Source organism: Aulonocara sp. 'chitande type north' Nkhata Bay, linkage group LG19, assembly GCF_057382095.1.
Source record: "Aulonocara sp. 'chitande type north' Nkhata Bay isolate Kocher_YH1m ecotype deep benthic linkage group LG19, A_spYH_male_GT1.1, whole genome shotgun sequence".
NCBI lineage: Eukaryota > Metazoa > Chordata > Actinopteri > Cichliformes > Cichlidae > Aulonocara > Aulonocara sp. 'chitande type north' Nkhata Bay.
The window spans coordinates 31,709,465-31,726,532 of NC_141362.1; the positions used below are offsets into that span (position 1 = coordinate 31,709,465).

The 17,068-nt window shown below is 43.7% G+C and overlaps 1 protein-coding gene across 5 annotated transcripts in view; it reads right to left on the bottom strand.

Moving 5' to 3' along the window:
- The window catches only part of LOC147307431 (ryanodine receptor 3), a 110,344-nt gene that overhangs the window by 67,923 nt on the left and 25,353 nt on the right, over nucleotides 1-17,068 (bottom strand). For 3 of the 5 annotated variants that reach the window (XM_086275160.1, XM_086275161.1, XM_086275159.1), the window contains exons 3-15: nucleotides 15,918-16,022; nucleotides 8,820-8,834; nucleotides 8,275-8,349; nucleotides 8,049-8,127; nucleotides 7,407-7,519; nucleotides 6,186-6,285; nucleotides 5,793-5,886; nucleotides 4,947-5,021; nucleotides 4,331-4,487; nucleotides 3,641-3,805; nucleotides 3,128-3,249; nucleotides 2,195-2,375; nucleotides 1,310-1,445 (exon numbers count right to left, since the gene is read on the bottom strand). In XM_086275160.1, coding sequence (XP_086131286.1) covers nucleotides 1,310-1,445; nucleotides 2,195-2,375; nucleotides 3,128-3,249; nucleotides 3,641-3,805; nucleotides 4,331-4,487; nucleotides 4,947-5,021; nucleotides 5,793-5,886; nucleotides 6,186-6,285; nucleotides 7,407-7,519; nucleotides 8,049-8,127; nucleotides 8,275-8,349; nucleotides 8,820-8,834; nucleotides 15,918-16,022 — 1,417 coding nt within the window. The remainder of the gene's footprint in view (nucleotides 1-1,309; nucleotides 1,446-2,194; nucleotides 2,376-3,127; nucleotides 3,250-3,640; nucleotides 3,806-4,330; nucleotides 4,488-4,946; nucleotides 5,022-5,792; nucleotides 5,887-6,185; nucleotides 6,286-7,406; nucleotides 7,520-8,048; nucleotides 8,128-8,274; nucleotides 8,350-8,819; nucleotides 8,835-15,917; nucleotides 16,023-17,068) is intronic. The other 2 variants (XM_086275162.1, XM_086275163.1) reach the window with 1 other exon arrangement.

Consider the following 17,068-nt stretch of genomic DNA (forward strand, 5'->3'; position numbering starts at 1 on the left):
AAAACAATGTCACGCAAAGGTGAACACTTTGAATTCATGCCCAAAGCCGGTTAAGGAAGACATTGTGCTTTGACACTCTTAAACATATTAGTTTTAGAAGATGCCTTAGAGAGAAGGTGGGACCAGACATAAACATATGAGGACAAACACACCCACATGTACGTCCTAGCATGAAAAAAACAGGGTCATCCGATGCAGGGAGACAAAGAAGAAAGGAGGGAGGCATCCCAAATCCACTTAGCCCCGCTGCTCTCAACCAGGTATGTGAAGAAGGGGGAAGGGGAACAGAGAAAGAGAGATGTGACTAGAACACTAATATGAGTCAGCAGGTGAAGTCAGTGTAAATAAGAGCGTGAAGGACATCCTTGGAGGGCAGAGAGGGCTTCAGTGTGGCGAGATGAAAGATAAACTCTACATACGGGCTATCTCAGCTTAAGAATGAAACTCATTTCAAACATGACAGGAAGAAAATCGTGCCTGCTCACAATTTTCTGCTCGTAAATGGAAAACTGCTGAAATAACAGTCGAGACAAACATTGTACTCATCAGATGGAAGATGGCAGGATATACAGACAGAGAGGAGGGAAGCAAAAAAAAAGCTTTTTCCTGCCAGGTCATTTTACTGAGATACGTCCTATATATGACGGAGCATATGGATGCAGTGCAAGAGGTTATAGTGAATTTGAAAAGGAGCGGTGATGACACTGGGCAGTAGGAACACAGAGAGCAAAACAAAACAGAGAACTGAGAGGACAGAGATGAAAATTGACATTAGGCAGCTAGAAAGAAATGAGGTCAGTGGGAAATACCCAAACACTCTGTGTGTGTGTGTGTGTGTGTGTGTGTGCGTGTGTGTGTGTGTGTGTGTGTGTCTGAGATGACTGATGTTGTTGGGTTGATGCCCTGGCATTGGGCCGCATGCCACCGAGCCATTTCTGCAACAATGTGTTTGTCTGTTTTGTTTTTGGAGTATTAGAAAAGTGTATTTATGGTTCATGTGTCTTCAATTCAGTTTTATTTATACAGCATCAATTCACAGCAACAGTCACAGAAAGGTGCTTTATACTGTGATGCAAAGAGCCTAAAATTATGTGGAGAAAACCGCTGTGATCAACCATCTGGAGACAGTGGGACGGAAGAACGCACTTTTAAAGAGGAAGAAACCTCTGGCAGAATCTCAGAGGTTTCTGCCGCATCCTGTGTGTCAGTGTGCAAATGTGAATCTGAACTTTCAATTTTAAGATTAATTGCAGTTGGCAGTGAGTCTGTGTGTGTATTTGTGTGTGTGCTGTTAAGACCAGCATCTCACCCAGCAGCTCATACAGCAGGTTGAGAATGTCTTTCCACGCCGCTCCAGCCTCCGAGCCCGCGCACTCCCCAAAATGTGCGGCGCTGTTATAGACGTTCAGTCGGTCAATACAGTTGGACACCAGAGTCAGCATGCCCTAAAAAAGAGGCAGTGACACATGTCACATGACCCACCACATGTCACTGGTATAAGAGCTTCCTCTGATGAAATCTGCCCCCAGTTTTCAGTTAGTGTAATGCAGCTTCATGATGGTCTTGTACTGGTTTATTCTACAGACTTGAAATACCTGAGATCTGATATGCTAAATGGAAAGTGTTCCAGTTATTGTGACAAGCTGACCTTCGAGATTAGAATTAAGATAGAAATGTGCTCCTTTAGTCCCCCATAGAAAGGTACATAAGATTAAAAAATCCTTAAAAGATATGTAACTTGCAAAAATCAATACTCTATGTGTCGATAATCTTCAGATATATTGCAATCAAGTCTCTTATTTTATGGTCTCTCGAAGACATTTTGACACAGTTATGCTGTTGTATCCTGTAAGATTTAACCTGCTTTTCAGTGGGTGACATCATAGGGTCCCTCAGCGAGGCAGTTGACATTTTATAATTGATGAAAGCAATTTAGAGCCTAGAAGCTTAGCAGAAAGCTCAGTGCGCTCATGCCAGCCTCAGGAAAACTGCTGACACCGTCATATAAAGTGCGTCCAAATACAGGATGCCATTGAAACAAACCACAAAGAATCAATTGGTTTCGCTTTTTCAACTACTGCTAGCTTAATCACACGTGCACTCATTCACTAAAAACCACGTTGAGATTCTTTTGCTCTGCCTGACTGCCTCGCGAGCTCTTTTTTACTAAACCTTCCTTGATGGATGAACTCACTTCCTGCTTGAAGAGGTTCTGTCTGTTTTTGAGCGAGCGCAGCTTGATCTGCCTTTCTTCGTGCTCCAGCTCGGCATCGGGGAGCTGGAAATAAGTGATGAGGTCATTAAGGGTTTGGAGCACCTCCTCCACGGGCAGAGCGACCAGTGCCCTGTTCTTAACACCCAGACAATCCAGGTCTCTGGGGGAAGTAGACAGAAAGAAAAAAACTCAATCACACATTTAACACTACTTGCCGTTTCTCAAATTCTCTCATTCATTCGAGGAAACAAACCATTGCTAAAGATACGACGACTGGGAAGCTGAACAGACTTGAGGAGAGGCAGTGATGACTAACACGATCTTTAACCCAACGGTTCATTCATGCTGAAATGCTGATTTCCGCTGGCCTGCTAAAAATAGCTCTAGTCCTATGCATGGGAGCGGTGTGTGTGTGGTGGTGGTGATGGTGGGGGCTGACAGATTCCTGCCCCTAAGTCTGACCCAGGAGACAGCAAGCCCTCTGATAACAAATACAGGCAATGGAAGCATCCACGTATGTGCTTCATAGCTCACCACACATAGCAGTGATGCCACTGCATTTCTGAGTGAACTGCATGGGGCACTGGCACCCCACTCAGACAAAACCCACAGGCCCCTCTTGTTACATCACGAGTTATATCACACCTATGAGTCTGTGGGCTTCGAAAATAGCCTTCAGATATAATTTGCCGATGTTGGAATGTCTTTATCATCAGGCGTAATTACGCTAAACCATCATCAACGTGGGTGCTTATGAAACTTGTCCCAGTGACAGGACATTTTGCAGATTACCCTAATAAAGTGGCGAAAGACAAATGTGGGCTGCAATTTGGTTTAATTGGCTAATTTGTGCAATCACATCCCTGTGTGCTGAAGTGAGCAACGGCACCGTTTTGTCACCGTGTAGCGTACCTGATGAATCGCTTAAAGAGAAGCGTGGTGTTGCGGATGATGCGCGCGGCGCGGGACTCCTCGTGCTGACAGCGCTGGAGGGTCAATCCGTCATCCATGTGACCTTCAGAATGCAGGCATGCCTTGAGAGGACGCCACAGGGCGAGAAAAGGGCGAGAAACATTGCCATGAGACGATATAAAGAAATGAGTAAAGAAATGAAGGAGGAGAACGCACTGAGCCACAGTGTCTGGAACACAGGTGCTGACACTACAGGCCACCTGGCTGTGTTTACATGCCGCACGCACGCACACCCCCTCTGCAACAGTAGCCAGGAGACGAGGTCTATATTTAGCAGAGGCAGAGATATGAGATGCAAACTAACAGAGGATCATCTTAACTCAATCAAGTCATTACTCTCGAAATAATTATCCACTCAAAGGAGTGTGATTTATTTATTAATGCTCCTTGTTTTCTCCATGTGCCTTGCATCTAAAGACAGAGCAGTGTGCGCTCGCGTATGTCGCCACTCACTCTTCTCTTGAGGGGACCCAGACGAGCAGATTTGACATCGGGCGCCTGGTACGAGAGCCAGAGACCCGCGGCCACGTGCATGATGAAGCAGATCGAGTCCCCGTATTTAATCTCAGCCACTCCCATTCCCTCGATGTCGCGCTTGGGGCTCTGCTCCAGCTTCTCCTGCACAGAAAGGAAGGAAAAGAGACCCAGATTTGCTCTTAATCAAACCACGACCAAATATTAGCTGCATCTACAACTTAAAGCTCTCCGCCCATCACAAGCAAGAAGGCTGTATTTGTTTTGCTTTTAGGATTAGATGTAAATAATGTAAATCAAGTCAGCTGCTTAACATATTCTGCAAGACATGCTTCAGATCCACATTGGAAGGGGGTCGGTAATTGGTTCAGCATCACTATTCATTTCAAGAAACTATATTGAACAGAGTAGTTAAACGGTCGCTTCAGTTAGAGTCGGCAAGTTCAGCTAAATTAACCTCAATGGTGTCGTTTTCGCTCGTCCAATAATTCTTGCAATTTTCATTGTCCTTGAAAAAGCTGTGATCTTCCAGCCCAAGGATATTTGGCAGTTCATTCGTAAAAGGTTAATAGGTGATCCTTCATAAAGCCTTCTTGCTGGTGTTTAAATGGGAAAGGGTGTGGCTGATCCTGTATGATGCAGTTCATTTCTGTGTGCATGTGTCCTTACCTTAGAGGCTCTGAAGCAGAAGGCCGTTGCAACGGTGTCAGACCTCTCCCGATCCTGAAGCACCAGCCCCCTGTCCTCCGTTAGAGCCAGGTAGTGACCGGTGGTCAGGTGCCGTAGCCGGAAGGGCTGACCCCAGCGGATGTGGCTCCCGCTCCAGCTGTCAACGCCACAACCGCACATTAATATTAAGCATACACAAAAATGTTCAGTTCACAAACCCAGGGAGATTTGCTAATTAGCTGATCTAAAAAAAACTGCTGCCAGCTGTTAATTATCTAGTAGATATGAATTGAATCAGTTGGAAACGGATGAAAACATTTTTGTAATTATGCACCTTTTTTTTCCTTTTTAGGAAACAGGAAAGTCTAAACAAACAGCATCAAAAACATGGCAGAAATCAAAGGGGAACGGCAGCAAAGACAGAGGGAAAGAGAAAGAGGGGATAAGGCAGAGGCCAAAGTGCAGCAGTGAGGAAAGGAGAACAGATAAAATGGAAACAATGAACAAAAGACAGAAAAGAAAGGTGGAAAGGACAGCGATGAACTAAACAAAAACAAAGGAGAGAGTTACAGGAAGAAAGGCAACAGATAAAAGATCGCATGAAACACAAAACCACCTGATTCGGAGTGGCTCCAGCCTCCACAAGGACCTCGCCTTGGCACCAGCTTTACCCGTCTCATAGTTGACTATCCTGAGGATGAGAGAGAAGCATGAGTGTGTGTGTGTGTGCGTGGGCAGATGCTTTAACTGTCTAGCTGCCACGGACACTCTCAAGGTCATTCATCCCGGCCCTCTCTCCTCTCATTTGTCACACTGATATTCACAGACAAGATGTTTGACTTTGGCACATAAGCACGCTGTTTTTACTCTGCCGACTGCGCCGTCACATCCTTCAAACACAGACGAGTCCCGATAAATCGCAGCTACGCCGTCTCTCAGTGATATGGGTGACTAGGTCCCAAGATAAAAGAAATCGCTCATCGACCCCTTGGTGACAGTTTGGAGTGCGTTTGATCTGCCCCAGAAAAATGTGAGACCTCTAAAAAGCACGCTCCATCTGTGAAATATCAAGGAGTAAAAGCCAAAGCTAGAAATTAGAATTAAATCTAATCCTGCTCCGGTCTAAAAACAGAAACTGTGTGCACGTCGTGTGTATCACAGAGGAAGACGCACACATCTTTTGGCACCTGGCTGAATGTGTACGGGCCCGTGTAGTGCCCGCTGTTTTGACCCACTTCAGGCCCAGTGTGCCATTATTCAGCGCTCTGCCTTATGTGAGTTGGCACCAAGCAGCTATGCTGTAGGTAAAAATAACACCGCAGCCATTTTGGCTCCCGTGGGGAGGGGGGCGGGGTCACACTGGTCACAGAGCGTGGTGGAAACAGAGGGCTGGCAGCTCCATTAGCTTCTCATGTGCTGTGTAACTACTTTAGCTTTGCCCCTGCGATGCTGTGTTAGGCACCTCTGCTGCTCTTCACTCTGGTCTGATCCCGGGATTGTAACAACCTCGTCATGTCCGTGGAACAGCCGCATCACGTGACCACCTAACAGGTAGCCTATTGGAGAAGGACAAAGAAAAGATTTGGCATCTCAGAGATGAAATCAGGAAAAATAGACAATCCATATCACAGAGGTTTAAGTGTTTAACTGCCATATTTAAGTGTTTTACCCATTTTTAAATACAGTTAGAAACATTAAACTCGTTGCAAATTTAGCCACTGTCACCTGGATTTGACTGAATATGCAGAAAATTCAAATTATATGGGCTGCAAAATTCATCACAACACTGTCTTCAAGTATATTTGTCTCTCTTTTTTACCTGAAGGTATATCAAATAATTATGTAAAGTCTCTACCTTCTTCTATGTTGCTACCAGAGCAGATGGGATGGACGTTCCACAGAGTCTGCATGAAGGAAGCGTCCACCTGGATGTTGCCACTTGAGATGGATAAATGCTGCAGGAAAGAGCACATCCAGCTTTCACTTTTGTGTACAACTACAGAAATATGCAAGTGACAGCACTGTGATCTTATGAGCAATCAGCAATGTATCTACATCTTTACGAGCCACATGTTTGATTTGGCAAAACCTTCACATCAGATGCCCTACCTGACGTGACCTCCCCCATTTATGTGAGCTTGGGATCGACACTAGGAGTGCACTTGCTTGTGACCTGGGTTTGTAATGCATGATTGTATTGATTCAACTTGAAAAGGATGATGAGTTGTCAGTTGGAGCTTGAAAGTCTATTACCACTGATGCAGAAGAAGACTCCAATTTATCGATGAGCGCTCAGGGATACACAAACAGATTATAATGTAGAGAATATGTGTGTGTGTGTGGTTTCCACAGTGTTTGTGCATCCAAAAAACAAATTTTGTGGCAGCTGTGTCCTGATCATCCTCCTTCCCCAGAGTCTCCTGCAGCCCTCTCGGTGCTTGTGTGTCTTCACATACCACAGTGTGTGTGACAGCTGGGACAGACTACCAGATTGGCATTGCTGACTGTAAGGCGATAGTGGTCATCTGTCCGTGCCCCCAACTGCCGTGGGGCTGTAAGCACCGCCTGGCTGCTGTCACAAACTTCACGGATCACGGAGAACATGTTTCCCAGGGTTAGCGTCCGAGTCCGTGTGCTCAGTGGGCAAAGTTAGTCTAAAAGTGAAAGTTACCCGCTGCTGAAAAAGTTAGAATCATAGCTGCAGAGGAGAGGAATGTTTGGGCGTGACCAGAATGATTACGTAGGAGCTTGATTTGAAAAGGCACTGGAAGCAAAGAAATCATAATCCCCCCCAGAGATCAGACGTGATGCAGTGCAGATCAAATTTTGCTTAATGTAATTGTATGCATTTTTGCAGTCATCTGGAGGGGGAAAAAAGTTGTTGCTTTTAATGTTAAGCCTCCAGCTGGAGAGAGGTCACGGAGAGAGCTGCAGCATGTGGTAACAGGATTGCTATAATCTGAAATTTTGCCACATCAGGGGAGTAGAATTGATGCGCTCCTACCAAGACCTCTGTGTTATGATCACTCAAATGCACGCACACACACACATACACACCGGCAAACACTAGACTTACAAGGTATCGCTCTGAGGACACGCTGACGAGGATGAGGTCATCGCCGATGCGTACTTTCTCTCCCTCTGATCTCTGCTTGGAGGCTGGATGGATTGTCCACCAGCAAGCCTCACCTGCAACAGTAAGCGCACGCATACACAAACACGTTTCTTCTATATTTTTAATCAAACACCACTGCCCAAATACCCCCTGTAATTACTAATATTGTCGCAGTGGGCTGAAGATGAGGGCACATGGGTCACCGCAGCAAGATTTTCAAGTGAAATTGAGGCGACTGCTCATCGAGCGTATCACATGATGCAATTAACAAGTGCAAACAGAAGTGGGTCCAGGTATCAGCCTGCCACACATGAGGGTGTTAAATATTCTGCACAGATGAAATCATAGCTGACAACATGAAGCACAAAGTAAGTGTACACTGCTTCACTGTGGGAGGGGGGTATCAACTGAGATTCTGAAAAGACAAACAGTGAAATTCACTCGCAAACAAACGAAGAGCGGGAAGAAAGATAAAGAGGGGACTTTCAGACAGCGAAGAGGAGGTTAGATAGATTTAAAGAAGCAGACGGAGGCGGAACAAAGACGGAGAGAGACAGGCGTAGCGACAATGACAAAGGGAACTGCACCGGAGCTTTTATTTACCTGTTGAATCCTCCTGCAGGCCGACATCAAAGGAAAGCTTATCTGTCTGTGACCTTGATGTCTTCAAACAGGCCAGGTACTGTGGTCAACACACACATCAAACCACAAAAGACAGAGCTGTCACACGCTTCCTGTATTTGACAAGGGTCATTTTTGATATACCGTATAAATCAACCGTTATAATCTGTCGTGATTTGTTTAGCGGGGATTGTTTGAGATCTCTCACCATAGAGCTGAAGGAATGCCGCAGGAGGATGGCGTGTCCGTACAGCAGAGTCTTGTGTCCGCCACTCTGCGCTGCCTATAGAGACGATTCACAAACACATGTACACAAGCGCATAGTTACATGTCAGCTCAGTGTTCTGTCAGAACAACCCCAGTGGTCTCCCTCCAACCGCTTCAATCGAACCTCTGACACTGAATGTTGACCTCATCGACGACTAGGGTGACCTCAAGCTGGGGGCACGCATCTCCTGGGGAGGGTTTGCACCCAGTCTCTCCAATGAACACATGCAATCTGCTCCTGTATCCGTGAGTGAGCAGGATACGGGCTCATCTTTCCAGCACTCCAGCTACAGGAATGTGGGAGGATGCACACTGTAAACTACTGTCAGTCTCTGGATGCAATGTCAGTATTAGCAGACAATGACTCCATCGCCTTGGGGATTGGGTTAAGATGCAGGAGGGGGAACAATTAATATATCTATTGGGAGAAATGCAAAAGGGGGTGTTTTTTTTTTCTCTTTGGCAATCAACTCCCATGTTACTCACCTTCCTTATGAGCCTCTAGGAAGCATTAAGGTAAGAAAGAGTGTTATTATTCAGAAAAGAGCTACTGTTCTCCTGAGCCTGTCTGCTTTAGGTGCTACAAATTTAGGGCCACACACAGCTGTTACTTATTTAAAGGAATGAAGAAAAAGAAGCTGACAATCTTTTTTTGTGTGTGTTTTACAGTGAAGCCACTGGAAAACAAATATTTTCTACAAGCCAAGCAGGATACTAACTATACAGTATGTTTCCAGCAAAGCTGAGTTTATTCTATGCAATTTTGCAAAATTGTAGTTACGTAATATCCAAGCGCTATGTGAATCATGGCTCGTTTTATAAAATCATAGTGTGGTCCTACATCTTCTTTTGCCGCGTTTCTATTTCTCTCTCTATCCCCCTCAGTTGGCTACTGGGACAATAGCGGGCCTGTGATTTGATGCAGTTGTGTTCTGCAGACTGCAGTACTGGCTTTCAGGCTTCTTCTGTGCTGCTGGTAACTGCTCTAAGCTGGCTGAGGGGCTGAGTCTAATGCAGTGAGGCATGCAGCACTGCAATCACCACAGCGGATAAACCCCAAACTCACTTTCCTGTCCCAATGACGGGCTGTGCATGATCAGCAAGAAAAGTTATTTTCTAAATGTAGAGACACATTGCAGCAAAAACGTAATATAACTTAAGCATGTGAAAAGAGCAAAGCTGTTATAACCCCTGGATGAATGAACCATATGGGAGAAAACTTTTGAATGATGCTGTCTCCAACTATAGATCACAAACCGCCGTATCCAGTGCCAGAAATAATTATTATTTGATCCAATGCTGAAACTGCAATTTTGTTCATTTACGTAGAAATGAAAAGTCTCAGATTTTCATGATAGAGAGCAACTACAGAAAAAATACAATACTCAAAAGTTATAAATCAGTTTCCACGTCATTTAATATTTGATCTCTTACAATCCAGCCTGCCTCCAACAGACTAGGTGTATGTCCATGTGGCACACAGATTACAATCAATTAATCAATCAATTACAGATATTCTGTTACCTTCACACCAAGCTTGGGCAGCTGTTGGTTTGGTTATTCAGAAATAGAAGAAATATAAAATAATTATCAATCGCCCTGAGTCTGGAACTCCATGCAAGATCTTGCCTCATGGGATGAGGATAATCATGAAAAAGGCAGTGTATTAGCCCTATGAGCTTGTTAGTGATCTGAAGGCAACTGGGACCATTGGTAACACACTATAATGGATTGAAATCTGGCAGCACCTGCAACACCCCCCGCTCAAGAAGGCACATGTACAGGCTTGTCTTAAGCTATGAATTAGGAATCATTTAAGAATCTAAATGATTCAGAAAAGATTGGGAGAAAGTAATGAAGTCAGATGAAACCAAAACGATGCTCTTTGGCACTTTTTCTGCTAAGTTACAGGATGACTTCACTACACTGACAGCCAGTGGATGGGAAGATGTAGCATAATATATCAGATGAGAACCTCCTTCCTTCAGTTAACATAGGTCTTTCAGCATGACAGTGACACATCACCAAGGTAACAAAGGAGTAGCTAAAGAAGAAGACCATTATGGTTATGGAGTAGCCTAGCCAGTCTCCAGACCTCAGTCCTACAGAAAATCTGTGGAGGAAGCTGAAGCATTAAGACAAATTACTTATTCCACTGAATGACATGCAAATCATTCTTTAATTCATAACTTTATTAAATTCATTCATTCATTCATTCACTTCCGCTTCTCCTTTTCAGGGTCGCGGGGGGCGCTGGAGCCTATCCCAGCTGTCATAGGGCGAGAGGCGGGGTCCACCCTGGACAGGTCGCCAGTCTGTCGCAGGGCCAACACACAGGGACAGACAATTTGGATTATCCACTTAACCTACAAGTTTATTAAATGTGTTTTTTTTCTGGAACTCTGGTTGATATACTGTTTCTCAACATTTAAATGAAACTACTAGGAAAATTGAGAGAAATTATGGATTTCTTTGGAAGCGAGCAAACTTACAAATTCAGCTGGGGATCAAATAATTATTTCCCCACTGCATGGTGTGTGAGCCTGCAGCAGGTATTCCCCAGTGACCAGTCTTACCACTCGCCCATTCTGACCAGCAACCCTCCAATATGGGCTGGGATACTTTATATTAGTAAAGACAAATTTGCACTTAGTAATTATTAGTGGATACTGATCTGAATGCGGCCTGGCATTTACACTAGTTGCTGTGTGTTGTCTTTGCAGGTACCTTGTTGTGCCCTTTGTGTCTCTGTGCCTTCCGGCTAAAACCGCTTGAACTGCCTGAACTCAACAACCATTTGCTCCAGCCACTGTCTATTGATGAGCCCATCTGTTCAAAGACATATTGATTTCAGAGCCTCAGCCGAGACATATTCAACCTCCATTTCCCCTTTAATGGCGCTTCCTCCAGTGACATTTCAGTGCAGGCAAGAATGATGAATAGGTAGACAATATCGAAAACAGATAAACGTGAGAGGAGAGAACGCACTCGAGTGACACGGTTCAAATTGCCAATCCAAGAAGTCTAAAAAGTCTCTGGAGTATTTGCTACACGGGTACGTAAAGTGAGACGGGTTACAATATAAATGTTTGCGATAAGTAAATCCAATAGGTGTATGTACACGAGAATTCATCTCAAAAATAAGGTCAATTTGATCTTTGAATTTAGTGTTTATAGTTTTTTTTTTATTGATTAAAGGAGGAAAAGAGGTCAAAATACTTCTCTACTCTCAGCCAGCTGGAGGCATCGTTAGAGTCTCAGTCTGACTGACAGTCTGCTCAGACTCGAGCAGGCAACGTTTATTTATTTATTCCTTTTTTAACTGATTGTAAAGTAGGAACCAAAATCAGCAGCTTAACTGACCTAAGTAACATTTCCTGTCATTCCTGTTTTATCAGGTTTGAACATTTGTTTTAGATGCTTATGCATCGTAATGTAACATCATATCAGCAGCATATCACCGTGGGCAGCACGGTGGCACGGTGGTTAGCACTGTTGCCTCACAGCAAGAAGGTCCTGAGTTCAGTTTCTATGTGGAGTTTGCACGTTCTCCCGTGTTTGTGTGGGTACTCCGGCTTCCTCCCACAGTCCAAAGACATGCACTTAGTGGGGGTGGGTTAATTGGCCATAGGTCTCTGTCTCTGTCTATGTGTATGTGTTAGCCCTGCGACAGACCGGCGACCTGGCCAGGGTGTTACCCCGTCTCTCGTCCTAAGACAGCTAGGATAGGCTCCAGCCCCGCCGAAACCCCGAAAAACGATAAGCGAATGGATGAGTGACATCTCGAGCTCTAGTTCACACCTTGTCTATTATTTGTAGTAGAAGTAGTGTTTCTGTTTGTGCTCCTGCTTTGGTTCTTTTGTGTTTCTTTGTCGTGGCATCCTGGCTATCTTCACTTGTACGTTAGTTGAATTTCACCTGTTTCAGTTTCCTAATCAGCCCTTAGTGTATAAATAGTCCTGTGTTGCTCTTTGTGGTATTGTATGTTGTCCTTTTCATTTTCTGTGTTTTCCCATGTTGCTATTTCCTGTGTCTTTTTGGAGTTCACTTCCTGTTTTCCTCTGTTTGGTCTGAATTTGTGTGAACTGAACTGAAGTATTTCAATGTTACAGCTGAGCAGATAAAAAGCAGGTGCAAAGTGATGCCTGCAGAGCCCCTTTCTCATTGAGTGCAGAGGAGGAGCAGAGGCCAGTAGTACGAAGCAGGATTTGGGTTTTCAGTATTACAAAGGCAGTTCACTTCTTAGCAGACTGCATCACCATGGCAACTTATACTGCAGATCTAACCTGATACTGAGTAGGATATCCTTGAGATTAGCGATCAGCATGTGTGAAATCACCACCTACTGACCAATCAGAAAATGGTGTCACTACTATTCCAGCATTACCTGCGAGATATTCCTGGAAGGGTGAAGATGGTAAGAGCATCTCAATTCGTTTAATCGAGTCTGAAGTCATTGTCTCTCCCCGATGAGCATCAGTAAGACATTTAGATTCGTCTTCCATGTTGTAGTTGACCTTATACCAAATGTTTCCAAAGCACTTCACTCAACAATCTCTCTCTCACACACACACACACACACACACACACACACACACACACACACACACACACACACACACACACACACACACACACACACACACACACACACAGCTGCTTTGTCTGCAGTAGCTGTGTTGCTTGCTGCCTGCTCTGCCAGTAGATCTCTCCATGTGTGTGATTGGCAAGATGCTGCCAACGCAGCCCCATTCATGCGAACGCACTCACAGCTCCACTGGGAAACCCTGGGTTGACTTATTGACTTGATTACCACCTTCCTGTGTCTGCTTAGCCTGACTGCCAGTGTCGGTGCAAGTGAAGCCAGATAACAGAAAAATATTCAGAGTATGTTGAACTTGATTCACAGCACAGAGCCCAGGACAAGATGTGTGTTTATGTTTGCCAGCTAGATACAAATGAGACTTGAGCAGCTAAATTTGGTTGTTTAAAATCTATGGCTCAAACTGTCATCTGGCTGATAGTGAGTCAGTGTGGCTGACAAAACGAATTTGATTGGCTATGTGGAAACAAGTTTGCCTTCTACAGAGATGAGGGACGAACAGAAGGCCAAACAAATTAGCGATAAGGAGACGATGTTTTGATGCCAGACTGAAATGTAAATCGGTGCATAATTCCTTTCCCAAAAGGAGAAGAGAGAGAGGCAAGCTAACCCCAGTGTTATTTTAAGCCTTTTAAAGGTGCTGATGCAAGAAGGATGGTCAACCATGTTCATTTGAGCTTTGATCTAGCGTTTAATATTTTGGAGCTCCCTTTTTCTCCGCCGCAGCTCGCAATTTCCTGCTAACACCGCCCACAGCAGCAGTGGAACCAATGGTCTTGACTCGTGTCATTCTGCTGCACAGACAAGATCCACTCCTGACATCTCCATTTATCTCTGAAGTAAAGCCATTAAATATGTGCCTTAACAACTAAAGATTTATCCTTAACCACATGGTATTAAAGGATGAACAGACCAAATCATGCAGAGAGCTTATGAGACTAAATCAATCGTGATCGCTTTCAGTCTCCTTCCAGAAATGTTCGTATCAGATCAGCTGTTTGCATCATGCTATAGCGTCTCTCACAGCATACAGCTGCTATGATTAGAAGAAGATGCTGTGACAAATGAGAGCTTATTCTATGCGGAGGGTAGCACAAAACAAATGATGCTGCACTGAGCATTCATCTGAATCCCCCGAAGACAAGACAAATGTTAATCTGACGCTAATCCAACATTGGAGACGCTCTAGTTCTCCAGCAAAAATCAAGTTATATAACAAGTAATTCTTTATGGAAAACCTTATTGGGAAGTCTGTATGAAACCCAATCAGGTACTTTGTACCGATTGGGTTTCAATCAGACGGAAATACTAGATTGAAGAAACCAGTTGTACCATCGTTTCAAAGAAAATGATTTAGGTGTGTAATAAACTATGACTTCTAAAGACAAATTTCACAGGTGGCGTGTCGTAAAAGTCAAACCAGAGATCAATGAGGGTAGAAAAGAAGAGCAAAGGATGCACTGCAGTGTGCAAAGGGATGAGAGGGGAATGGCATGAGCAGTGAACATACCCACTGATCCAGGCTGCGTGTCTATCACGTGAAAGATGGATTATACACAGAAAATAGAAGATAAAGATGGTAGAATTATATATCATAGAAATGTAAAAGAGCAGGAAACACACTTGCAGCACAGGAAAGGTTGACGAATGAGTGCAGATTACTGCAAAATTTGAAACGTGTTCAGTTCTCCCTACTACACGATCCTCTTTACTTTCACTATGTGGGTACAGGACTGCGCAAAAGTCTTTAGCAGCCCTTCATTTCTTTATGTTTCGCTAGGTAAACAGGAACTAGGTGCTCTGATTTATTGAAACGTGCAAATATTCAAGGAAATACAGAATATATAAGAGCAGATAAATAGAATTTGTACAACTCTATTTTTAAACTTGAAAGTCAATATTTAATATGACCACCTTTTTTCTTCTCTCTGTCATTTCTTTAAGTAGTCTTCGGGAATTGTTCATGCTTCTTGAATGAAATTCAAAGCTCTTTTTTGGATGTTGGCTGCCTTTTGTTTTGTTTTCTGTCAACATGATCCCACACTGCCTCAGTAATGTTGAGGTCCCAGCTCTGGGGAAGCCAGTCCATGACTGAGAGTGTTACACTATCTGTTTTTCTATCCAGTTATCCTTTTCCTGCTTTGGCAGTCTGCTTGGGATCGCTGTCATGCTGGAGAATGAAGCCACTGCCAATCAGATGTTTTCAACATGGTACTGCACAGTGGATCAAATCTGATACTCCTTTGCTGCATTCATAATTCTATCAATTTTGACCACACCACCAGCTGAAATGCAGCCTCGTATCATGCCAGAGCCTCCGCCATGTTGGTCGTATACACTCTGTGTTGCTTGCCTCTACTAACCTCCTCTTCTGTATGTAATGAAGAAAATTTGAATCAAAAGTTTAAAATATAGATTCATCACTGATTCGCTATTCATCGCTGTTCTATCCAATATAACTTAAGCCTTTTCCCCCAATCCGCCCTTTTCGTAATGGCTACTTGACAGCTGGCATTTGGCAAACAGGGATTTCGCTTGGAAGCAAAATCTACAGAAACTAGGAGCAGCTCGAGACTTTTGTACAATGCTGTAAATACAATCCAAATCTACTGTCGACTGATTTTGCATGCAGGCTTTTAATTGCTATTGTACAAAAGAAAATCACGCTGTTTTCTTAAGTGTTAATCAAATGGGCAAAGGTAAACATAACGCATGAAACCTGCAGTAATTTCCCAACATTCAATGGATACATCCACATCAGCATCATGGGTGCCCAGACCTCTTTGCAGCCAGGGTCCCCAGGCTACTGAAACGGGCCTACTTTGCCCATTAAGCTCCTAACAGTTAAGAAAATTCAACTTAGCTGACTGCATTTATTACAGCCGCCTCCTCTGGATATCAGAGCACAGTGAGACATACATTAAATGACTCGGGGATGGTTTATGAAGAATCAAAGAGCTTTTGTGTCTATCTTCACTCACCCCTTCGCTGTTCTGTCCGCTCTTAGCCAGCATCTCCTGCAGGGCTCGCACTGACAGGGACTGTTCCAGCACAAAGGTGCAGATGCAAAGGTCTGGGGGAACATACTGTAACCAAATAAAAGCATCTCTGGTTAAAAACAGTCACAGATGAAATATCTCATTTTTCTAGGCAACATTTTATGAACATTTTTAGCATTTTTTTTCTTTTGAAAAAATAGACATTATATTTATATTTTATTAGTAAATAAAAATGCAAAATAACGGGTTCTGTACAGGATATATCATCTTTACTGGTAGGTAGTATTTTAGAAAGGCTCAATGATGGGGAAAAAATCAATAATTCAAATTTGTGGATATGTTCTCGCATGCATTTTTTTAAAAATATCAAACTATTAATTCATGTTTAGTAAATGACAGCAAAGAAAAAAGATCAAACTAAGCACTCTTCAGTACAGCGTGTTCTCCACCGTGCTCCAAAAGATCCCATCTACAGTGACTCAGCCTTCACCAAAGTGCTAATAATGAAAAGATCACCACTGCAGTTATTCTGCTGTCCATCAAAACTGATTCTGATTTAGTGCTTCAGGAATTTGCTCCATAAGCAAAACATCTTCATACAGCCTGGAAAAAAAGGAAAACAGCTCCCTGAATCTACAGGGATACTCTGATTAGATGCCCACTCATAAAATCTCTGCTGACTGCTGCATTTTTACCCCCAGTTGAACCGAGTTCGTCTTAATCGAGTGGGCGATATTCATTAAAAGGTACTTTTAATTCAGATTAAGCGCTTTCGGGTCAGTCTGCGCTCAGATAAGCCAGGTCTTGGAAAGAGCACCATTAAAAAAATAGGGAAGATGCCAAATCGCTGAACCAGGGCAGTACTGGAAAAGACAGACGATTCAGAGAAAGGACACGGAAAGCGCCGATGGAGATATTGCAGGGCATAAACACGAGATAAATGACACCAACCCAAAACACCCTCTCTGGCCTCCTTCCCGAGTATCTCAACTGGTCCCAAAGTGGTTCGTTCACACAGGTAAATCTAACCTCATTGAAAAACTTCCCACAACCCAGTGTTATGCTAAAGTACTCAGAAGGCAAATTGAATCTTAACAATGGCCACTACTGTGTTGAATAGAAAGGCTCCAGGC